Below are 21,673 nucleotides of genomic sequence, written 5' to 3' on the forward strand. Positions count from 1 at the left end.
AAATTGCACCGGATGTATAAATGTGAAGCATTTCCGCTCACTACTAAACATGATATTGAGGAAGCCTAGTGAGAGGTGGGGAGAGAGATGGATTTTGGCTGAAATTCTTCAAATTTTCTCATTGATGAAACATTTGATCTCCATACAGTTTTCTGTTTCCAAAACTAAAATATGTAAGAGTGGACTGCGTTTTGTAGGCTTGACCCTTTTCAAGTTTAAAAAAATTGGTTGTTTAAGGAGTGCAAAGTTTCTGCACACGCGCACTTCAGAGTGGGCGTCCCCTAACGGAAAATGGAAATACATGCTAGAACGCGACAATAGGATTTCACTAGCTGGTGCTTGGCACTGCCCATCTCTTTGCTTGTTTCGCTCACTCGGATTCATTTATTCCCATTGGACACGACAGGCTCTGGTCTATCTTGACGTAGTTATAAAAAAAATGTTAGGTATGAAGTTGGGCAGAAACTGCTTCTCCAATAGAAATCCCGGATCACACTTGTAGGGATGTCGTGGCGACGTTAGCATGCGTAGGAACACGGCATTCGGTCTAATGGTAGTCTCACGCCAAACTGCGAATGTGCAGGCCGTCAAATCAAAGGCTAGATATAAAGTAATTTGTGATGAAAATGAACACGTGTCAGTTTCTCACTTTCACGAGGTTGGAATAATAACATGTTGGAAGTACTTAAAACATTGTCTCGAATCCAGGTTGTGCCTTTAGATTTTGAGAAAATTGACAACTAAGGAAAAAAAATCTATGTAGCTCATTGAAGTCTCAAACCCAGGCCTGGTCTGTTTTGCAAGCGTTCCCGGAAGTCTCGCGATGTTGCGCCTCTGGGCTGAGAAACTGTCATTACTCTGTTGGCCGACTAGCATGCTAGTAAAGAAAGTACTGAGCTGCAAATGCTCGATTAAGATATTGGCGTATTCAGTCCTAACGAAGACTGAGGGCTTATTTTTAAGTGTAAGACAGGAAACGGACGACTGACAAGCTGGTAACGTTACAGTACAGGTACATTAGCAATCGCGCTAACGCTATCTAGCCAGCAAACTAGCTAGCTAGCTAGGTTCTTGCAAACTAGCTAACGTCAACAAAAACATGTTGGATAAAGGTTACTAACTGTAGATATATGTAACTAGTTATGATTCGTATTATTTCCAACATTTTTGCCGTGATGTAAATTTGTAGTTATTGACCAAGGAGGCACAGCTAGCCGGTTAACGTTAGTTAAATTGACAAAATGTTGCAGCACGCTATGGCTGTTCCGCGAGCCAGCTAACGTTAGGCCCAAAACGTTCCCGACGAAATGCACGAGATGATTGATTGCATGATCGAATCAGTAGCCTAGCCTACATATTTGTGTGGCTTAGTCACTTAATTTGATTAGATATTTTATGCACAGCAACTAGGTAAGTAAAATATAGCTAGCTAAAATATGTGCATGACAGTTGAAGGTGTGTGAAGTGTACAGTAGGCAGGGTTGCCAGGTGGGGCTAAAATGTTTAGCCCAGTTACAACTCAAATCTCACCCAAAAGGCTTGGGAACCCACCCCCCACCCAGCAAGAGAGGAGTTGCCAAATCTCAACAATAAACTATTTTTCCATAACGTTATCGAGCCAATTAAGGAGGATTATCATAGTAACGTGTAACGACGTTAGAAGCATAATTCCGGTTTCTTCAAAATAATTATCGGAAGTTATGATATTGCTTAATCATAGCAGTCAAACCGATATCCATTGATGGTAAATGATCTGCCCAGTTTAATAAGTGTTAGCTATATTTTCTCTTGCCACATATTCAAATTCTTTTATTATGTCATAAGGCACAAGGGGTATGGTATATGGCCAATATACCATGGCTAAGGGCTGTTCTTATGCATGTTACCATGGCTAACGCCTGACAGCCGTTAGCCATGGTATATTGGCCATATACCACAAACCCCCGGGGTGCCTTATTGCTATTATGAACTGGTTACCACTAATTAGAAGAGTAAAAAGTAATGTTTTGTCTTACCTGTGGTATATGGTATGACATACCACAGCTTTCAGCCAATCAGCATTCAGGCCTTGAACCTGGTTTATTTTATGTAAATCAATCCCCTTTGCGCATGTGCATAACTATAGATAAATCCAACAGGAGAGTTTGAGTGATGAAAGTTAGACAGAGGATCTCAATCTCTGAGCAAGAAACACTTGGATGAACATAAAACAACTGTTAGGCTATTTTCTGCAATTGTGCTTTTATGTGACGAATATTAAGACTGCAAACCATTATAAGATCGACTTGTCATATCAATAGGCATAGGCTACAGACACAAATCTGGGTTTATGAATGCAATGACATTTTGCTTAGCTAAAGGCTGGTATCCTATAGCCCCGTATAGGCCTACATCTAATTTCAGATAGTCTACAGTATCCTAGACAAGATGTAGGCAAGCTGTAAACTGAACAATTTAGCAGCTTTCTAAATTCAAATTAAGACTAATTAATGAATAGCGAGGCGATTTCATCATAAGAAGTGCTTGTTTCCCAATAGCCTGCTGGAATAGGCTACTGAGGATGGGGTCATAATTTCAATCACCCAGTTAAATATTAATAATATGCATATGAACTGAATATGCTTGTCAACAACAGCCAGTGTTTAATTTGGATTTGTTTTACCTGTAGCCTAATCTGACAACTGTTACCATCAATCTAATGTGTTCATAAAAACACAAGGCTACAACAACAAACTGAAGTCATAGGCTATTTATTAAATTGCTTTGCCAGGTCCAGGTAGGCTACACAAGTGGCACAAATTGATTTGCAATGACTCCAGTGATATCGTCATTTAATTTCAGCGTATTTATTGTATCAAATGGTAGCCTACGATGGCGTATACATGAATAGGCTACTTGATGGCCAACGGAGGCAAATGTGTAATTCCCCACATTTAGCCAAAGTCAGTTTCAATGAGGACTTTTCCCCATAAAAATAACCACATGAGGGAGTTTCATAACTTCCATTTCAAATTTCCACTCGGGTAGCCCCCGAGACCCAAGAACTGAGAATGCATAAAGCACTTCGCTTGATACCTTTTTCTTTAAGTAGTCAACGTTAGAATTGAGTTTAACCCCTCTGGGGTATGTGGGACGTAACCGTCCCACCTGCGGGACACACTATTCAACAGCCAGTGAAATAGCAGGGTGCCAAATTCAAAACAACAAAAATCTCTATTCAAATTTCTCAAACATACAACTATTATATCCCATTTTAAAGATACACTTCTCGTTAATCCAACCACATTGCCCGATTTCAAAAAGGCTTTACGGCGAAAGCATAACATTAGATTATGTTAGTGTAACAGTGTAGGTTCCGTCCCTCTCTTCGCCCCAACCCGGGCTCGAACCAGGGACCCTTGCACACATCAACAACTGACACCCACCGAAGCATCTTTACCCATCGCGCCACAAAGGCCACGGCCCTTGCGACGCAAGGGGAAACCCTACTTCAAGTCTCAGAGCGAGTGACGTCACCGATTGAAACGCTATTAGCGCGCACCACCGCTAACTAACTAGCCATTTCACATCAGTTACACTCACCCCCCCTTTGACCTCCTCCTTTTCCGCAGCAACCAATGATCCGGGTCACGGCACCAATGTAACAGTGTAGGTTCCGTCCCTCTCTTCGCCCCAACCCGGGCTCGAACCAGGGACCCTTGCACACATCAACAACTGACACCCACCGAAGCATCGTTACCCATCACGCCACAAAGGCCACGGCCCTTGCGACGCAAGGGGAATCCCTACTTCAAGTCTCAGAGCGAGTGACGTCACCGATTGAAACGCTATTAGCGCGCACCACCGCTAACTAACTAGCCATTTCACATCGGTTACATTAGGACATCACCTTGACAAGAAAAACCACACATCCATTTTACAAGCAAGGAGAGGCGTCACAAAAAACAGAAATACAGCTAAAATGAATCACTAACCTTTGATGATCTTCATCAGATGGCACTCATAGGACTTCATGTTACACAATACATGTATGTTTTGCTCGATACATTGGCGTGCAATGTTCAGAAAGGTTTTGCCTCCCAAAACTTCCAGTGAATGAACACATCAATTTACAGAAATACTCATCATAAACGTTGATAAATATTAAACTGTAATTCAAAGAATTATAGATGCACTTCTCCTTAATGCAACCGCTGTGTCAGATTTCAAAAAATCCTTACAGCGAAAGCACACTTTGCAATAATCTGAGTACAGCGTTCAGACACGAAACCAAACCCGCCATTTTGTGGAGTCAATAAAACTCTGAAATAATATTATAAATATTCACTTACCTTTGATGATCTTCATCAGAATGCACTCCCAGGGATCCCAGGTCCACAATAAATGTTTGTTTTGTTCGATAAAGTCCATAATTTATTTCCAAATGCCTCCTTTTTGTTTGCGCGTTCAGTCCACTACTCCAAATGCAGGAAGCGCGTGAAAATGTCACGACGAGTCAAAAAAAGTTATATTTACGTTTGTAGAAATATGTCAAACGATGTATAGCATCAATCTTTAGGATGTTTTTAACATAAATCTTCAGTAATATTCCAACCGGACAATTCCAATGTCTTCAGAAAAGAAAAGAAACACAGCTCACACTTGCCTGCCATATGAGTTCTGTTATACTCACAGACATCATTCAAACAGTTTTAGAAACTTCAGAGTGTTTTCTATCCAAATCTACTAATATGCATATCCTACCTTCTGAGCCTGAGTAGCAGGCAGTTTAATTTGGTCACTCCTTTCATCCGGACGTCAAAATACTGTCGCCTACCCTAGAGAAGTTAAACCACCTCCGAGCGAATTTATGTAATGAGCTCAAGTGTGTTTTCCACTGCTTTTGTAACAGGTTCTGTACTGGTACCTTTTTGCGTTGTGTTCTGGTATTTTTCATATCTGTCTACTTACCACAACAGATCGATGCTGAAACAAATTCAATGAGCTGTATACTGCCATAAGCAAACAGGAAAACGCTCATCCAGAGTAGAGGTCGACCGATTATGATTTTTCAACGCCGATACCGATTAATCGGCCGTTTATTATTATGGTTTTTTAAATATATATATATATACACACACACACACAGCTCTGAAGTGACAACGACACTGAAGAGTGCTTAGGAGACAAATACTCTCAACTGTTTGAATAATAAAAATAGAGTTTACCTGTTATGAATGCTGAAAACAAAAACTGTAATTTCTATATGCAGGAAATCCTATTTTAATAATGGGCATGGTAAGAATTGACTACCAAAGTGCGAGTCACAATTCCCATGACACCTTCTAGCAAAATCTGAAAAGCGGTTCCTTCATTTATTCCATAGGATATTTTTAGATTAACTTAAAATAAGGTCTGTGTTTGGTTTAGGCTTACACCACCTTGCCAATTTTATAACTGTAGATATCCATAGGATATAACTCTGATCAATATAAGCGAAGATAAAAAAATTTGTAGAGTGGATTTATGAAAATATGTTGACAAACGTTACCTAGTGAGATTTACACGGGTATCAAAACGCCGAGGCGGTTTAAGCACAAAACACAGACCTTATTTGAAGTAGATCAAGACATTCTCTATGGAAGACATGAACGGTAAAATAACGAAGGAACCCCTTTCAAGTTCAGCCGCAAGTTATTACAGGAATTATGACGCGTCGACTATTTCTCTCTAAATCATATATCTTTGACTATTACGAGCCTGCTGCTGCCTACCACCGCTCAGTCAGACTGCTCTATCAAATATCAAATCATAGACTTAACTATAATATAATAAACCTTAGGTCATTAATATGGTCAAATCCGGAAACTATCATCTCGAAAACATTATTCTTTCAGTGACATACGGAACCGTTCCGTATTTTATCTAACGGGTGGCATTCATAAGTCTAAATATTCCTGTTACATCGCACAACCTACAATGTTATTTCATAGTTCCGTAAAATTCTGGCAAATTAGTTCGCAACAAGACAGATTCTGTATACCCTGATTCTGCATGCAACGAACGCAAGAGAACTGACACAATTTCACCTGGTTAATATTGCCTGCTAACCTGGATTTCTTTTAGCTAAATATGCAGGTTTAAAAATATATACACTGCTCAAAAAAATAAAGGGAACACTTAAACAACACAATGTAACTCCAAGTCAATCACACTTCTGTGAAATCAAACTGTCCACTTACGAAGCAAAACTGATTGACAATAAATTTCACATGATGTTGTGCAAATGGAATAGACAACAGGTGGAAATTATAGGCAATTAGCAAGACACCCCCAATAAAGGAGTGGTTCTGCAGGTGGGGACCACAGACCACTTCTCAGTTCCTATGCTTCCTGGCTGATGTTTTGGTCACTTTTGAATGCTGGCGGGGCTTTCACTCTAGTGGTAGCATGAGACGGAGTCTACAACCCACACAAGTGGCTCAGGTAGTTCAGCTCATCGAGGATGGCACATCAATGCGAGCTGTGGCAAGAAGGTTTGCTGTGTCTGTCAGCGTAGTGTCCAGAGCATGGAGGCGCTACCAGGAGACAGGCCAGTACATCAGGAGACGTGGAGGAGGCTGTAGGAGGGCAACAACCCAGCAGCAGGACCGCTACCTCCGCCTTTGTGCAAGGAGGAGCAGGAGAAGCACTGCCAAAGCCCTGCAAAATGACCTCCAGCAGGCCACAAATGTGCATGTGTCTGCTCAAACGGTCAGAAACAGACTCCATGAGGGTGGTATGAGGGCCCGACGTCCACAGGTGGGGGTTGTGCTTACAGCCCAACACCGTGCAGGACGTTTGGCATTTGCCAGAAAACACCAAGATTGGCAAATTCTCCACTGGCGCCCTGTGCTCTTCACAGATGAAAGCAGGTTCACACTGAGCACGTGACAGACATGACAGAGTCTGGAGACACCGTGGAGAACGTTCTGCTGCCTGCAACATCCTCCAGCATGACCAGTTTGGCGGTGGGTCAGTCATGGTGTGGGGTGGCATTTCTTTGGGGGGCCGCACAGCCCTCCATGTGCTCGCCAGAGGTAGCCTGACTGCCATTAGGTACCAAGATGAGATCCTCAGACCCCTTGTGAGACCATATGCTGGTGCGGTTGGCCCTGGGTTCCTCCTAATGCAAGACAATGCTAGACCTCATGTGGCTGGAGTGTGTCAGCGGTTCCTGCAAGAGGAAGGCATTGATGCTATGGACTGGCCCGCCCATTCCCCAGACCTGAATCCAATTGAGCACATCTGGGACATCATGTCTTGCTCCATCCACCAACGCCACGTTGCACCACAGACTGTCCAGAAGTTGGCGGATGCTTTAGTCCAGGTCTGGGAGGAGATTCCTCAGGAGACCATCTGCCACCTAATCAGGAGCATGCCCAGGCATTGTAGGGAGGGCATACAGGCACGTGGAGGCCACACACACTACTGAGCCTCATTTTGACTTGTTTTAAGGACATTACATCAAAGTTGGATCAGCCTGTAGTGTGGTTTTCCACTTTAATATTGAGTGTGACTCCAAATCCAGACCTCCATGGGTTGATAAATTGGATTTCCATTGATTATTTTTGTGTGATTTTGTTGTCAGCACATTCAACTATGTAAAGAAAAAAGTATTTAATAAGATTATTTCTTTCATTCAGATCTAGGATGTGTTGTTTAAGTGTTCCCTTTATTTTTTTGAGCAGTATACTTCTGTGTATTGATTTTAAGAAAGGCATTGATGTTTATGGTTAGGTACAGTCGTGCAACGATTGTGCTTTTTTTCCGCAAATGCGCTTTTGTTAAATCATCCCCGTTTGGCGAAGTCTGCTGTCTTTGTTAGGAAGAAATAGTCTTCACAGTTCGCAACAAGCCAGGCAGCCCAAACTGCTGCATATACCCTGACACTGTTTGCAAGAGAAGTGACACATTTTCCCTAGTTAAAATAAATTCATGTTAGCAGGCAATATTAACTAAATATGCAGGTTTAAAAATATATACTTCTGTATTGATTTTAAGAAAGACATTGATGTTTATGGTTAGGTACACGTCGGAGCAAAGACTGTCCTTTTTCGCGAATGCGCACCACATCGATTATATGCAAAGCAGGACAGGCTAGATAAACTAGTAATATCATCAACCATGTGTAGTTAACTAATGTTTATGATTGATTGATTGTTTTTTTTATAAGATAAGTTTAATGCTAGCTAGCAACTTACCTTGGCAACGTAAAGCAGGTGGTTAGAGCGTTGGGCTAGTTAACGTAAGGTTGCATCCCCAAGCTGACAAGGTAAAAATCTGTCGTTCTGCCCCTGAACAAGGCAGGTAACCCACCGTTCCTAGGCCGTCATTGAAAATAAGAATGTGTTCTTAACTGACTTGCCTAGTTAAATAAAGGTTCAAAAAAAAAAAATTGGCAAAAGTACCGATTACCGATTTGTTATGAAAACTTGAAATCGGCCCTAATTAATCGGCCATTCCGATTAATCGGTCGACCTCTAATCCAGAGGCGGCACCCCTAGTGGCCGGGGACTTTAATGCAGGGAAACTCAAATCCATTTTATCTCATTTCTATCAGCATGTTAAATGTGCAACCAGATGGGGAAAAAATTCTAGACCACCTTTACTCCACACACAGACGCGTACAAAGCTCTCCCTCTCCCTCCATTTGGCAAATCTGACCATCATTCAATCCTCCTGATTCCTGCTTATAAGCAAAAATGAAAGCAGGAAGCACCAGTGACTCGGTCAATAAACAGGTGGTCAGATGAAGCAGATGCTAAACTACAGGACCGTTTTCCTAGCACAGACTGGAATATGTTCCGGGATTCTTCCAATGGCATTGAGGAGTACACCACATCAGTCACTGGCTTCATCAATAAGTGCATTGATGACGTCGTCCCCACAGTGACTGTACGTACATACCCCAACCAGAAGCCATGGATTACAGAGCTAAAGGGTAGAGCTGCCGCTTTCAAGGAGCGGGACTCTAACCTGGAAGCTTATAAGAAATCACGCTATGCCCTACGACGAACCATCAAACAGTCAAAGTGTCAATACGGGATTAAGATCGAATCGTACTACACCGGCTCCGACGCTCGTCGGATCTGGCATGGCTTGCAAACTATTACAGACTACAAAGGGAAGCACAGTCGAGAGCTGCCCAGTGACACTAGCTTACCAGACGAGCTAAATAACTTCTATGCTCGCTTCGGGGCAAGTAACACTGAAACATGCATAAGAGCATCAGCTGTTCCGGATGACTGTGTGATCACGCTCTCCGCAGCCGATGTGAGTAAGATCTTTAAACAGGACAACATTCACAAGGCCGCAGTGCCAGACGGATTACCAGGACGTGTACTCCGAGCATGCGCTGACCAACTGGCAAGTGTCTTCACTGACATTTTCAACCTCTCCCTGTCTCTGTAATACCAACATGGTTCAAGCAGACTAGCATAGTCCCTGTGCCCAAAAGCACTAAGGTAACCTGCTTAAATGACTACCGATCCGTAGCACTCACGTCTGTAGCCATGAAATGCTTTGAAAGGCTGGTCATGGCTTACATCAACACCAGTATCCCAGAAACCCTAGACCCACTAAGCTAAGGACCCTGGGACTAAACACCTCCCTCTGCAACTGGATCCTTGACTTCTTGATGGGCAGCCCCCAGGTGGTAAGGGTAGGTAACAACACATCCGCCACACAGATCCTCAACACGGGGGCCCCTCGGGTGCGTGCTCAGTCCCCTCCTGTACTCCCTGTTCACTCATGACTGCATGGCCAACTACGACTCCAACACCATCATTGAAGTTTGCAGATGACAAAACAGTGGTAGGCCTGATCACCGACAATGATGAGACGGCCTATAGAGAGGTGGTCAGAGACCTGACCGTGTGGTGCAAGGACAACAACCTCTCCCTCAACATGATCAAGACAAAGGAGATGATTGTGGACTACAGGAAAAGGGGGTCCGAGCACGCCCCATTCTCATCGACGGAGCTGTAGTGGAGCAGATTGAGAGCATCAAGTTCCTTGGCGTCCACATCGCCAACCAACTAACATGGTCCGAGCGCACCAAGACAGTCATGAAGAGGGCACGACAAAACCTATTCCCCCTCAGGAGACTGAAAAGATTTGGCATGGGTCCTCAGATCCTCAAAAGGTTTTACAGCTGAACCATCGAGAGCATCCTGACAGTTTTCATCACTGCCTGGTATGGCAACTGCTCAGCCTCCGACCGCAAGGCACTTCAGAGGGTAGTGCGTACAGCCCAGTACATCACCGGGGCCAAGCTTCCTGCCATCCAGGGCCTCTATACTTGGCGGTGTCATAGGATGGCCCTAAAAATTGTCAAAGACTCCAGCCACCCAAGTAATAGACTGTTCTCTCTGCTACCGCACGGCAAACGGTACCAGAGCACCAAGTCTAGGTACAAAGAGGCTTCTAAACAGCTTCTACCCCCAAGCCATAAGACTCCTGAACATCTAATCAAATGTCTACCCAGACTATTTGCATTGCCCCCTCCCTTCTACGCTGCTGCTACACTCTTATTATCTATGCATAGTCACTTTAATAACTACCTACATGTACATATTACCTCAATTACCTCGACACCGGTGCCCCCACACATTTACTCTGTACCGGTACCCCCTGTATATAGCCCCGCTATTTTTATTTACTGCTGCTACTCTTTAATTATTTGTTATTCTTTTCTCTTACTTTTTTTTGGGGGCTATTTTCTTAACTGCATTGTTGGTTAAGGGCTTGTAAGTAAGCATTTCACTGTAAGGTCTACACCTGTTGTATTCGGCGCATGTGGCAAATACAATTTGATTTGAAGGTGGAAGGGAAATGAAAGCTCCGGACACAATTCTGCAGGTTGTCTCTCTTAATGACTGCATGGAATGCAAACGTTAATGCTGCCATCTGGACTCATGTACAAGTGTATTTGTCTCTCCTCAACACGCTTTGAGCAAACTCACATCAACAAAAAAATACATTGTACATTATGTACATGTTAATATTTTCAAGACTCATTTCATTTTATAAATGTTGTACACTAATAAGTGCAAAATATTTATTTTAATGTACTATTATACCCGAGGCATACTAATGAGGCAACAATGCCATTCCTGGCATGACCGGACAAGTGAAAAAATGATTGACGGCTAACTTGGCACAACATGAAATACAAAAACGTCACATTTCACAACATACCTGCGTGGAATGGCTACAAATCCAAGGCAAACGTTAATGCTGCCGTCTGGACTCTCATACACAAGTATATTTGCCTTACAGAAGATAATGCAGAATGCCAGAAAATCGTCAGCAAAGAGCTAACGGTAGCTGGGCTAGCCTTGCAAAGTTGCACTCAAATGATCCCCATTCAAACTAATATACATTCCTTTTGTTGTGCATTTGTGAACATTTGCTAATATGTACATTCAAAAGACAGAAATAAACACATACCTCTTATTTCTTGATGTGCATTCTAGCGTATTATTATGATTATGGATAAAGGGTTAGAAATAGCTGTCTCCATAATGACAATCTAAATAGCCTACCTACAACTGGTAAGTTGTCACAACGTGCACACGTGCTGCTCGCTCCTCTCGCTCACATGACTGTAGTGCTCTCTCAACAAACAAACATACAACCTCCTCAGGCCCTCCCCACCAATCACTCATTCAGCATCAGCCTGACTCATTGCCTAACAGTCAGCAACAGGTCACAGTGAAATATATATATATATATATATATATTTTTTAAGAGAGAAATGCCGGAAGATGAAACAACCTCTCCAGTAATACCCGACCGAATAGGGCAAAGAACAGGTTTATCAGTGTAGTGCGCCGCATCATCCCATGGGATCCGTCAAGGCTGCACACAGATGAATATCACAGAAATATTCTAGTTCCTACACATCACCTTCTATATTCAAACAAAATGGGCCTTTTATAGGCAAGTGGGCAGCATCATGCTCATGTCAGTCCTCTAGAACGCAAATGTCGTCTTCCTAGTAAGACTGCAATCATTTTGGGAGTCGAGCAAGAGTCGACTACTTTCGACTCCAAAAATCCTGGAGTTGTGTACCACTAGTTTTCCAATGGGAGCAAAATAGTTATAGTGGGCAGAACAAGCAAGGAGGTGGGCAGAGCCAAGCACAAGCTAGTGAGATCCTATTGCCGCGTTCTAGCATTTTATTTACACATTTATGTTGGGGAACGGCCTACTCGGAAGTGCGTGTGCAATAAGTACATTTGCTGTTGAACTTCTAAACAATGCAATTTTTTTAAACTGGCAAAGGGTGAAGTCTACAAAACAGTCTATTCTGTTAAAGATTTTAGTTTTGGAAACAAAACTGTATGGTGATCAAATGTTTAATCGATAAGAAAATTAACAGAATGATGGCCAAAATCCATCTCGCGCCATCTTCTCACACTGCTGGCCACTGGACTTACTCTCATCACCATATTTGGTAGTGAGTGGAAATGGAAACTGGATGCTTCATATTTATACAGCCGGTGAAATATCTGGCTCATTATTCTATCCATTGCATTGGTGCCCCTTTAGCAAACCGGAACTGTGACAATTTGTTTAAATAGTAAACGGCCTGAATGGGAAATCTTAATTTATGCATAATTGTTTGGTGTGGCTAGGCATGAGTTAGCCCTAGATGTACTGTTAACCCCCCTAGTCGATTGATGCACCCTACAAACTAATAGACGGGTAGGTTGTTTAGCAACAAAACCAACACGTGCGCAACTATGAGGCAAAACAGACAGGGTTGGCTTAGATTGTTGACAACATGTAAACTGTATTTCGTCTCCAATGTTTGTTAAAAACATAAATACATTTGCACAATGAGCACCTGTTGTCTCACATGGTTACGATTGTTGGTTAGCTAGCTAGCAAATTTTTGTGGTCTACAAATCCACTCAAGAAAAAATCGGCCCACGGCTGAATCTATTTGATGATCCCTGGCTTAGACTTTGAGGTTAGGAGCCTACCGTTACTCTGAAGGTCCTTGGACCTTAAGGAGTATCTGAAGAGGTAGACTGGCTCTGGCAGCCCAAACAGCCAAATACTCTTATCTAAACCTGAATTTATTCTAAATTACGATATGGTTCTAGAAACGTAAAGCCCTTTACTTTCATATCGCATCAATATAATTTCACAAATGCAAATTATACACTTTTAACCGGCTTTATCACAGTTGCAGCCTCCAGTGTTTTTCAGTGACAACACGTTTCTGGCGACCTTTCATTACACACAGGTGTTAGGAGCATGCTAGAGAGCTAATTAGCACAGGTGGTCCCTCTGTCTTCAGTAAACACACTGTAACATGGAGATGGCGGTGTGGAAACACTAACCCTATAAAGGCGTGTATGTATCAATTTATCCTTTTTGTTTTTTGAAAATTATTTCTCGCTGATATAAAATATAAGGTCCTTATGCTTCCAAAACCATACCACAAGCGATGTGTGTTAATGTTCACACCGAGTGTCGGGGCTCTCAAAAGTACTGAGTAAATGGTCTGAATACTTATGTAAATGTGATATTTCAAACTGTTTTTTCTTTGTCATTATGGGGTATTGTGTGTAGATTGATGAGGGGGGGAAAACGATTTATTCAATTTTAGAATAAGGCTGTAATGTAACAAAATGTGGAAAAAGTGAAGTGGTCTGAATATTTAGCAAATGAACTGCATTTCTCATTTTTGCCTACTTTATAAAAATGTCAACTTCTGGAGCTCATAGGGCTGGTCAAAAGTAATGCACTGAATAGGGTGCCATTTTGGACACAACCTTTGTCCATCCAACTCTCCTGACTCCTCCCTCCCCCAGGTGTCCTGCTGCAATGTCAAGGCGGAGTAGGAACAGCCGGGCATGGCGTTACGTATGGAGTGGAATACGGCGAGACGCTGATTCCCGAGTGCTGGTACTGGCCTCAGAGAGTCAGGAGTGGGGCTACGAAAGCTTACAGGTAAGGGTCGGTTTGTGACGGACGTAGACCAGGGGTGTGAAACTCATTGCATGGAGGGCAGATTGTCTTCTGGTTTTTGTTATTTCCTTTCAATTTGTGTCCAATTAAGACCTAGATAACCAAGTGAGGGGAGTTCCTAACTAATCAGGGACCTAAGGCTAGTTGATCAATCAAGTACAAGGGAGGAGCGAAAATCCGCAAATAATTGGCCTTCCATGGAATGAGTTTGACACCTCTGACGTAGATGGTTCCATTGTGCCAGAAATGCGGAGTCAAGCACAGCTGACATATTTGAGCACTGTTAGGTACTGTTTGTAAATTGTGTTTGTACCCTCTGCAGTACAGTGACTCAGACTCTGAGCCAGACTACCGGCTCGTGGTGCCACCGGTCCCCAGTGCAGTGCCCGTTACCGGAGAGTCGTACTGCACCTGCGACTCCCAGGCTGAGCCCAGCTACAACCCACGTCTCCGGGGCTTCCACCGCGTCAAAGACTGCCACTGTGGAGAGGAAGACCAGGGTGAGGATGGGAGGGGCAGGGTGGAGAAACTAAGGTGGTGTTCAGAAGGGCACACCGTAGCAAAAGTTTTGAAGTGGAAAGTGAGTGTTTTTTTTATTGGTCAAGTTCAGGTAGTCCCTTCAGGTAATTCACACGGCGTCTGAGGGTTTTCATCTGTTTCATGCCCAGGCTGTATCAGGGAGTTCCCAAAGTTAAACTCTCACCATTATTTGGTTATTAAAATATCTAAGTGTCTGAGATGTTGCAGGTCAACTGTCATTGGATCCACTGACCTCTTGACATTGCAGACTTCGACTGGGTGTGGGACGATAGTAACCGCTCCATGGCCACGTTGATGACCTGCGACAACCGCAAAGTCAACTTCCACACGGAGTACAGCTGCGGCACAGCAGCCATCAGAGGTTCCAAGGAGCTGGCAGATGGCCAGCATTTCTGGGAGATCAAGATGACATCACCAGTGTATGGGACAGATATGGTGAGGCTCCACCCATCATTACTCAGGAGACAGGATTAAAGTGATCAGTGGAGGCTGGTGTCACTTTAAATAGGAGGACGGGCATATTTAATGGAATGAATGGAGCTGTTTTCATTCCATTCCAGCCATTACTATGAGCCTGTCCTCTAATTTCTCTCTTCACCAGCCTCCACTGCTGGGGGTTGGGGCTTAGGCTTGTAAGACCTTAGGAAGTTTAGTGGTTTCTCTTTCCTAAAGCTTATTTTGTGAACCTTTTGCATTTTGTATGATGGTGTGCATGTTGATTACTGTTCTATTTTGATATGTGATTAAGGTGAACATGTTGAATGAAGACTTTTGATGTTGTGTAGATGGTAGGCATCGGAACCTGTGACGTGAACCTGGATAAGTACAGACATACCTTCTGCAGCCTGTTGGGGAAAGATGATGACAGCTGGGGTCTCTCCTACACTGGTAAAACCATATAATCCATCAGATAGTACTTATCACAAACATTCCTGGGTTCATATAGTATTAGTTTCTTTCACATATGTTCAGCGTTTGATTGAGTGGTGCCTGCTCTGCTGGACAGGGTTTTCACTTTTGGAGCTATCGTATTTGTACCAGGCAAGCTCAATCAAGCATAGCTCAAAATAACAAATACTATTTGAACCCATGCCCCTGATTACGAAACATACACAGTGAAATCATCACTCAGTGCTGCCTGTTTTTTTGTTTTCTTTAAAAAGAAAAGGAAAGCCGCAAGCTACCGATGCAGGGTTGTCAAACACTGTGTGTGTGTGTGTGTGTGTGTGTGTGTGTGTGTGTGTGTGTGTGTGTGTGTGTGTGTGTGTGTGTGTGTGTGTGTGTGTGTATATACATACATACATACATACATACATACATACATACATACATACATACATACAGTTGAAGTCAGAAGTTGACATACATCTTAGTCAAAATACATTTAAACTCAGTTTTTCACAATTCCTGACATTTAATCCTAGTAAATATTCCCTGTTTTAGGTCAGTTAGGATCACCACTTTATTTTAAGAATGTCAAATGTCAGAATAATAGTAGAGAGATTTATTTCAGATTTTATTTCTTTCATCACATTCCCAATGGGTCAGAAGTTTACATTCACTCAATTAGTATTTTGTAGCGTTGCCTTTCAATTATTTAACTAGGGTCAAACGTTTCGGGTAGCCTTCCGCAAGCTTCCCACAATAAGTTGGGTGAAATTTGGCCCTTTCCTCCTGACAGAGCTGGTGTAACTGAGTCAGGTTTGTAGGCCTTGCTCGCACATGCTTTTTCAGTTATGCCCACAAATTTTCTATAGGATTGAGGTCAGGGCTTTGTGATGGCCACTCCAATACCTTGACTTTCTTGTCCTTAAGCCATTTTGCCACAACTTTGGAAGTATGCTTGGGGTCATTGTCCATTTGGAAGACCCATTTGCGACCAAGCTTTAACTTCCTGACTGATGTCTTGAGATGTTGCTTCAATATATCCACATAATTTTCTTTCCTCATGATGCCATCTATTTTGTTAGTCTACCAGTCCCTCCTGCGGTAAAGCACCCCCACAACATGATGCTGCCACCCCCATGCTTCACGGTTGGGATGGTGTTCTTTGGCTTGCAAGCGTCCCCCTTTTTCCTCCAAACATAACGATGGTCATTATGTCTGAAAAGTTATATTTTTGTTTCATCAGACCAGAGGACATTTCTCCAAAAAGTGCGATCTTTGTCACATGTGCAGTTGCAAACCGTAGTCTGGCTTTTTCTATGACGGTTTTGGAGCAGTGGCTTCTTCCTTGCTGAGCGGCCTTTCAGGTTATGTCGATATAGGACTTGTTTTACTGTGGATATAGATACTTTTGTACCTGTTTCCTCCAGCATCTTCACAAGGTCCTTTGCTGTTGTTCTGGGATTGATTTGCACTTTTCGCACCAAAGTACATTCATCACTTGGAGACGGAACGCGTCTCCTTCCTGAGCGGTATGATGGCTGCGTGGTCCCATGGTGTTTATACTTGCGTACTATTGTTTGTACAGATGAACGTGGTACCTTCAGGCGTTTGGAAAATGCTCCTAAGGATGAACCAGACTTGTGGAGGTCTTCGCTGATTTCTTTTGATTTTCCCATGATGTCAAGCAAAGAGGCACTGAGTTTGAAGGTAGGCCTTGAAATGCATCCACAGGTACATCTCCAATTGACTCAAATTATGTCAATTAGCCTATCAGAAGCTTCTAAAGCCTTTACATCATTTTCTGGAATTTTCCAAGCTGTTTAAAGGCACAGTCAACTTAGTGTATGTAAACTTCTGACCCACTGGAATTGTGATACAGTGAATTATAAATGAAATAATCTGTCTGTAAACAACTGTTGAAAAAATTACTTGTGTCATGCACAAAGTAGATGTCCTAACCGACTTGCCAAAACTATAGTTTGTTAACAAGAAATGTGTGGAGTGGTTGAAAAACGAGTTTTAATGACTCCAACCTAAGTGTATGTAAACTTCCGACTTCAAGTGTGTATATGTGTGTGTGTGTGTGTGTATGTATGTATGTATATATATATATATATATATATTATATAATATATATATATATTATATATTATATATATATATATATTATATATATATATATTTGTTTTTTATTTTTTAATCTCCTCGTGTGGTTCCCACCGTGAAGCATGAAGGAGGAGGTGTGGGGGTGCTTTGCTGGTGACACTCTGTGATTTATTTAGAATTCAAGGCACACTTAACCAGCAGGGTTACCACAGCATTCTGCAGCGATACGCCAACCCATCTGATTTGCGCTTAGTGGGACGATCACTTGTTTTTCAAAAGGACAATGACCCAACACACCTCCAGGCTGTGTAAGGGCTATTTGACCAAGAAGGAGAGTGCTGCGTCAGATGACCTGGACTCCACAATCACCCGACCTCAACCCAATTGAGATGGTTTGGGATGAGTTGGACCGGAGAGGGAAGGAAAAGCAGCCAACAAGTGATCAGCATATGTGGGAACTCCTTCAAGACTGTTGGAAAAGCATTCTGGGTGAAGCTGGTTTGAGTAGCGCTTAGGGAGAATGCAATAATTATTATTTTTGCCAGACAGTCCTTGAAAGAGATCATATCTCTTTGTTTTTTATTTTCTCGATGGCAGTATTGATCTGACCGTTTTTGTACCCCCTTCATAGAATTTTATGTTTATCTCAGTGTTTCATTTGAAGTCTGATTTGTCTTTTTTAAATTCTTTTGATTCTGCAAAATTGCCTGTAAGGCAAACAGTTTTTCAAGGGAAGCAGGTGACAGCTATCAGCCTTCAGCAAACTGTTATGATCAGTGGGTTTCTTGTAAAGGTGTGTGTATAGAACATTAACCTCACAAATAATCAAAATATCAAGTAAACTGATTTGATGTGTGTAAGATTGCATAATGGATCTTTGGTGCTCCGAACAAGAGTTTTTAAGGGATACTTTGGAATTTTGGCAATTAAGACCTTTTATCTACTTCCCAGAGTCAGATTAACTTGTAGATATAATTTTTATGTCTCTTCGTCAAGTATGGTTTTGACTAGAAGGAATACAGCTTCTGTCAGATTTGACTTTTTGTAGCAGGTTAGAAGATTTGTGTTAAGGTTATGAAAAGGGTTAGCTAAAATGCAAAAACATCACTTTTGATGTCAATTTGACAAAAGCTGTTAAGCCATGACCATCCAGTATGAAGGTAGGTCGGTAAGCTGTTCCCATAGACTTCCAGTCATTGCTCTAACGCTAGTTGGCATTTGATGAGCTAACTGGAATGGAAAATTCCAGAATGGAACCAAGATATCAATGTACCATTTCCAAATAATGTTGGGCAAAAAAACTTTTTTTTGTTGAGAGGGTTGAGAATGGACTGTAACCCAGATACAAATTAGCATAATTAGGAGCCATAGGGGATCCCATAATAGTACCCTTCATCTGGATAAAGACATTTTGAAACATGAAATAATTTTGTGTGTGAGCCTGTTTTGTTTTCCCCTTATAATGCTAATATGGGCATCTTCTTCTAGGTCTGTTGCATCATAAAGGAGACAAGGTGAACTTCTCCTCACGTTTCGGCCAGGGCTCAATCATCGGAGTGCACCTGGACACATGGCACGGAACACTCGCCTTCTTTAAGAACCGCAAGTGCATAGGTAATTACAGGGGTCACAGGTCAAGGGGACCAGGTGGGGTGAGTAGTGATCTACACATAGTAATTTAATTACGTTTTGCAGTAGCTTGGTGCTAGTTGAACTAAATTTAAATCTTGGTAGCGTTTTGAGTAGTTAACTTTTTTGCCATGTAGTTGTAGCTAACTACTGGAACTACACACTACTTTTTGGGGCAAAAAGATAAGAAAATATGGGTGAAGTAGGAAATAATTTCCTTTCTTTTATGGCATAAGACATGACTAATTCTCACTTGAAACAGTTTTTGTTGTTAACATTTGACTGTTGCAATTTATAGTCTGACATTTCAGATTTAGATATAATTTATCACAAAGTAGTTTGAATGTGCTGAACTACTTTTTCAAATTAACTTTAGTTAAGTACACTAAACTTAGCAAAAAAAGAAACGTCCTCTCACTGTCAACTGCATTTATTTAGTAGCTTGATAAACTATATTTTCAGGGTAGCTTCCCCAACACTGCATGTTAGATGGGTGGTTAGGCAGCATGTAACTAGATGGGCATTAGGGGCCAGTTTCCCAGACACTGATTTATGCTTAGTCCTGGGCTACAATGCATGCTCTATGGAAAATTTCCATTCAAAGTGATTTCTAGTCCAGGACTAGGCTTGATCTGGGATGGGAAAACTGGCCCTATAAATCACTTCTAGACCTAATTAACATGGAACGTACCTAGGATTTGTCATATTGCCCCTCTACATGTACCCAGCTAGTTACCCCTATGCTGCGCCTAGCCTTTTGCTTGTGTGTGACGTTGGGTAAGTGACAGCAAATGGAAACATTTCCATTCTAAACTGGACAGTAAAGTGTGTATTCTATTCTGCAGGCGTGGCGGCTACGGCACTACAGAACAAGCGTTTCTACCCCATGGTGTGTTCCACAGCAGCCAAGAGCAGCATGAAGATGATCCGCTCCTGCTTCACGCCCACTTCCCTGCAGTACCTGTGCTGTGCCCGCCTCCGCCAGCTCCTCCCTGAGTGCCCAGACACCCTGAGCATACTGCCGCTGCCCCCTGGCCTGCGCCACCTGCTGCACAATAAGCTGGGCTGGGTCCTCAGCCTCAACAACGGCCTCCTGGGGGCCCCAGAGGGGGAGGAAGGGAGGGTGGAGGGCTTGGGGTCTGACTCACCCCCTACGCCCCCCTTGGCCGGGGCCTTGTCCTCTGAAAGCGATGACTCTGAGGGGTGTTCGTCGGACCCTGAGGCGTGTCAGAGGAAGAGATGTCGTTGGACGTGACGGGAATCCGACGTGACCCCCAATATAAACACATGGGGTATGTCCTAAATGACACCCTATTCCCTATATAGTGCACTACTGGTCAAAGGCCCATAGGACTCTTGTCAATAGGGTGCCATTTGGATGCAGCCATGAACTGGACTGAATCCCTGCCCCCTCCCTGAGACACACTCAAGTTATAATCCCTTACACACATACACACGCACACACGTTACCGTTAATGGGTGAACCCAGGACCTGGGGACAGTGTTATGGAAACATTTTAATCAAGATCAAACAAAGACCTATGGCCAAACTTCAGTGTACATTAACAGTATATGCAACAACAATAATGACATGGAATCAATGAAAAGAGACCAAGTGCAGCATTATGTGAATTCTCACCATGCGTTCTCCTTGTACATGAAAAGCTGGTTGGATTGCTATAGGAGTGGCCCGTAAGGCCATATTTTAAGTTTCTGTTTTAGCTGACCGAAGAACGAAAGTCGAGTCCAGAGAGTTGTCAAAATGTCCTCTCCAAGACATTTATTTGTTACATTTATATGTTCTTGCTCTGCAGGTAATACACAGTTCAAGTAATCAGTTTGACAGTTATGAATACTCAGTGAAACAAAGTTATTTTGTTGTTAATCAACACATTTGTTTCGGAGCAGGAACAAACTTTTATTCTTTATTTTATTTAGATCAGCTTGACAATGTATTCCCCTGAATTATTTTTGTCATATCGACACCAGACATTTTTATTTATTTTTTTAACAAATGTTTTAGGGGGGGTTCTGATTCATTTTTCACTCAATACTGCTGTCGTATTAGATATTGGTTGGGGGAGTGATGACTGTTATACACACCCTCTATGTTGAACTGAGTTGTCATGCACCGTTCTTATACTGACCTCCCTGTTATGCTCTCCTTCTGCTTGATGGTAGACTCATGTCTGTTAGTCAGACAGACATTTGATTTAGTTGTCACCCCTGTGCATCCAATGGTTGGGCTGCAGACAGTGTACTGAATAAAGAAGGCAAAGGGGGTAGAAAAGGGGTGTCCACATATTATAATAAATGTGTTATTATTTTTCAGTGTACAATGTTTATTTTATGCATCAAAGCACTTGTATATACCGTGCATTTAGAAACTATTCAGACCCCTTGACTTTTTATCACATTAGCCTTATTCTAAAATGTATTAAATTGTTCTTTTTTCTCATCAATCTATGCACAATACCCCATAATGACAAAGAAAAAACAGGTT

The 21,673-nt window shown here is 42.4% G+C and overlaps 1 protein-coding gene across 1 annotated transcript; it reads left to right on the top strand.

The window, feature by feature from the left end:
• Positions 1 to 174: 174 nt before the first annotated feature.
• LOC115170732 (SPRY domain-containing SOCS box protein 3-like) lies at positions 175 to 21,504 on the top strand. The gene is made up of 7 exons (XM_029726979.1): positions 175 to 1,012; positions 13,851 to 13,989; positions 14,330 to 14,507; positions 14,795 to 14,982; positions 15,333 to 15,435; positions 19,030 to 19,155; positions 20,016 to 21,504. Exons 2-7 carry the CDS (start codon positions 13,864 to 13,866, stop codon positions 20,423 to 20,425), a joined length of 1,131 nt encoding a protein of 376 aa, XP_029582839.1. The 5' UTR covers positions 175 to 1,012; positions 13,851 to 13,863; the 3' UTR covers positions 20,426 to 21,504.
• The last annotated feature ends 169 nt before the right edge of the window (positions 21,505 to 21,673 follow it).

The sequence above is a fragment of the Salmo trutta genome, chromosome 32 (genome assembly GCF_901001165.1).
Source record: "Salmo trutta chromosome 32, fSalTru1.1, whole genome shotgun sequence".
NCBI classification, from domain to species: Eukaryota; Metazoa; Chordata; class Actinopteri; order Salmoniformes; family Salmonidae; genus Salmo; species Salmo trutta.

Coding starts and splice junctions, on each gene's coding strand:
- LOC115170732 (XM_029726979.1), top strand. CDS start 13,864: ATGTCAAGGCGGAGTAGGAACAGCCGGGCATGGCGTTACGTATGGAGT. Junction 13,990..14,329: donor GGGGCTACGAAAGCTTACAG/GTAAGGGTCGGT, acceptor TACCCTCTGCAG/TACAGTGACTCAGACTCTGA. Junction 19,156..20,015: donor TAAGAACCGCAAGTGCATAG/GTAATTACAGGG, acceptor TCTATTCTGCAG/GCGTGGCGGCTACGGCACTA.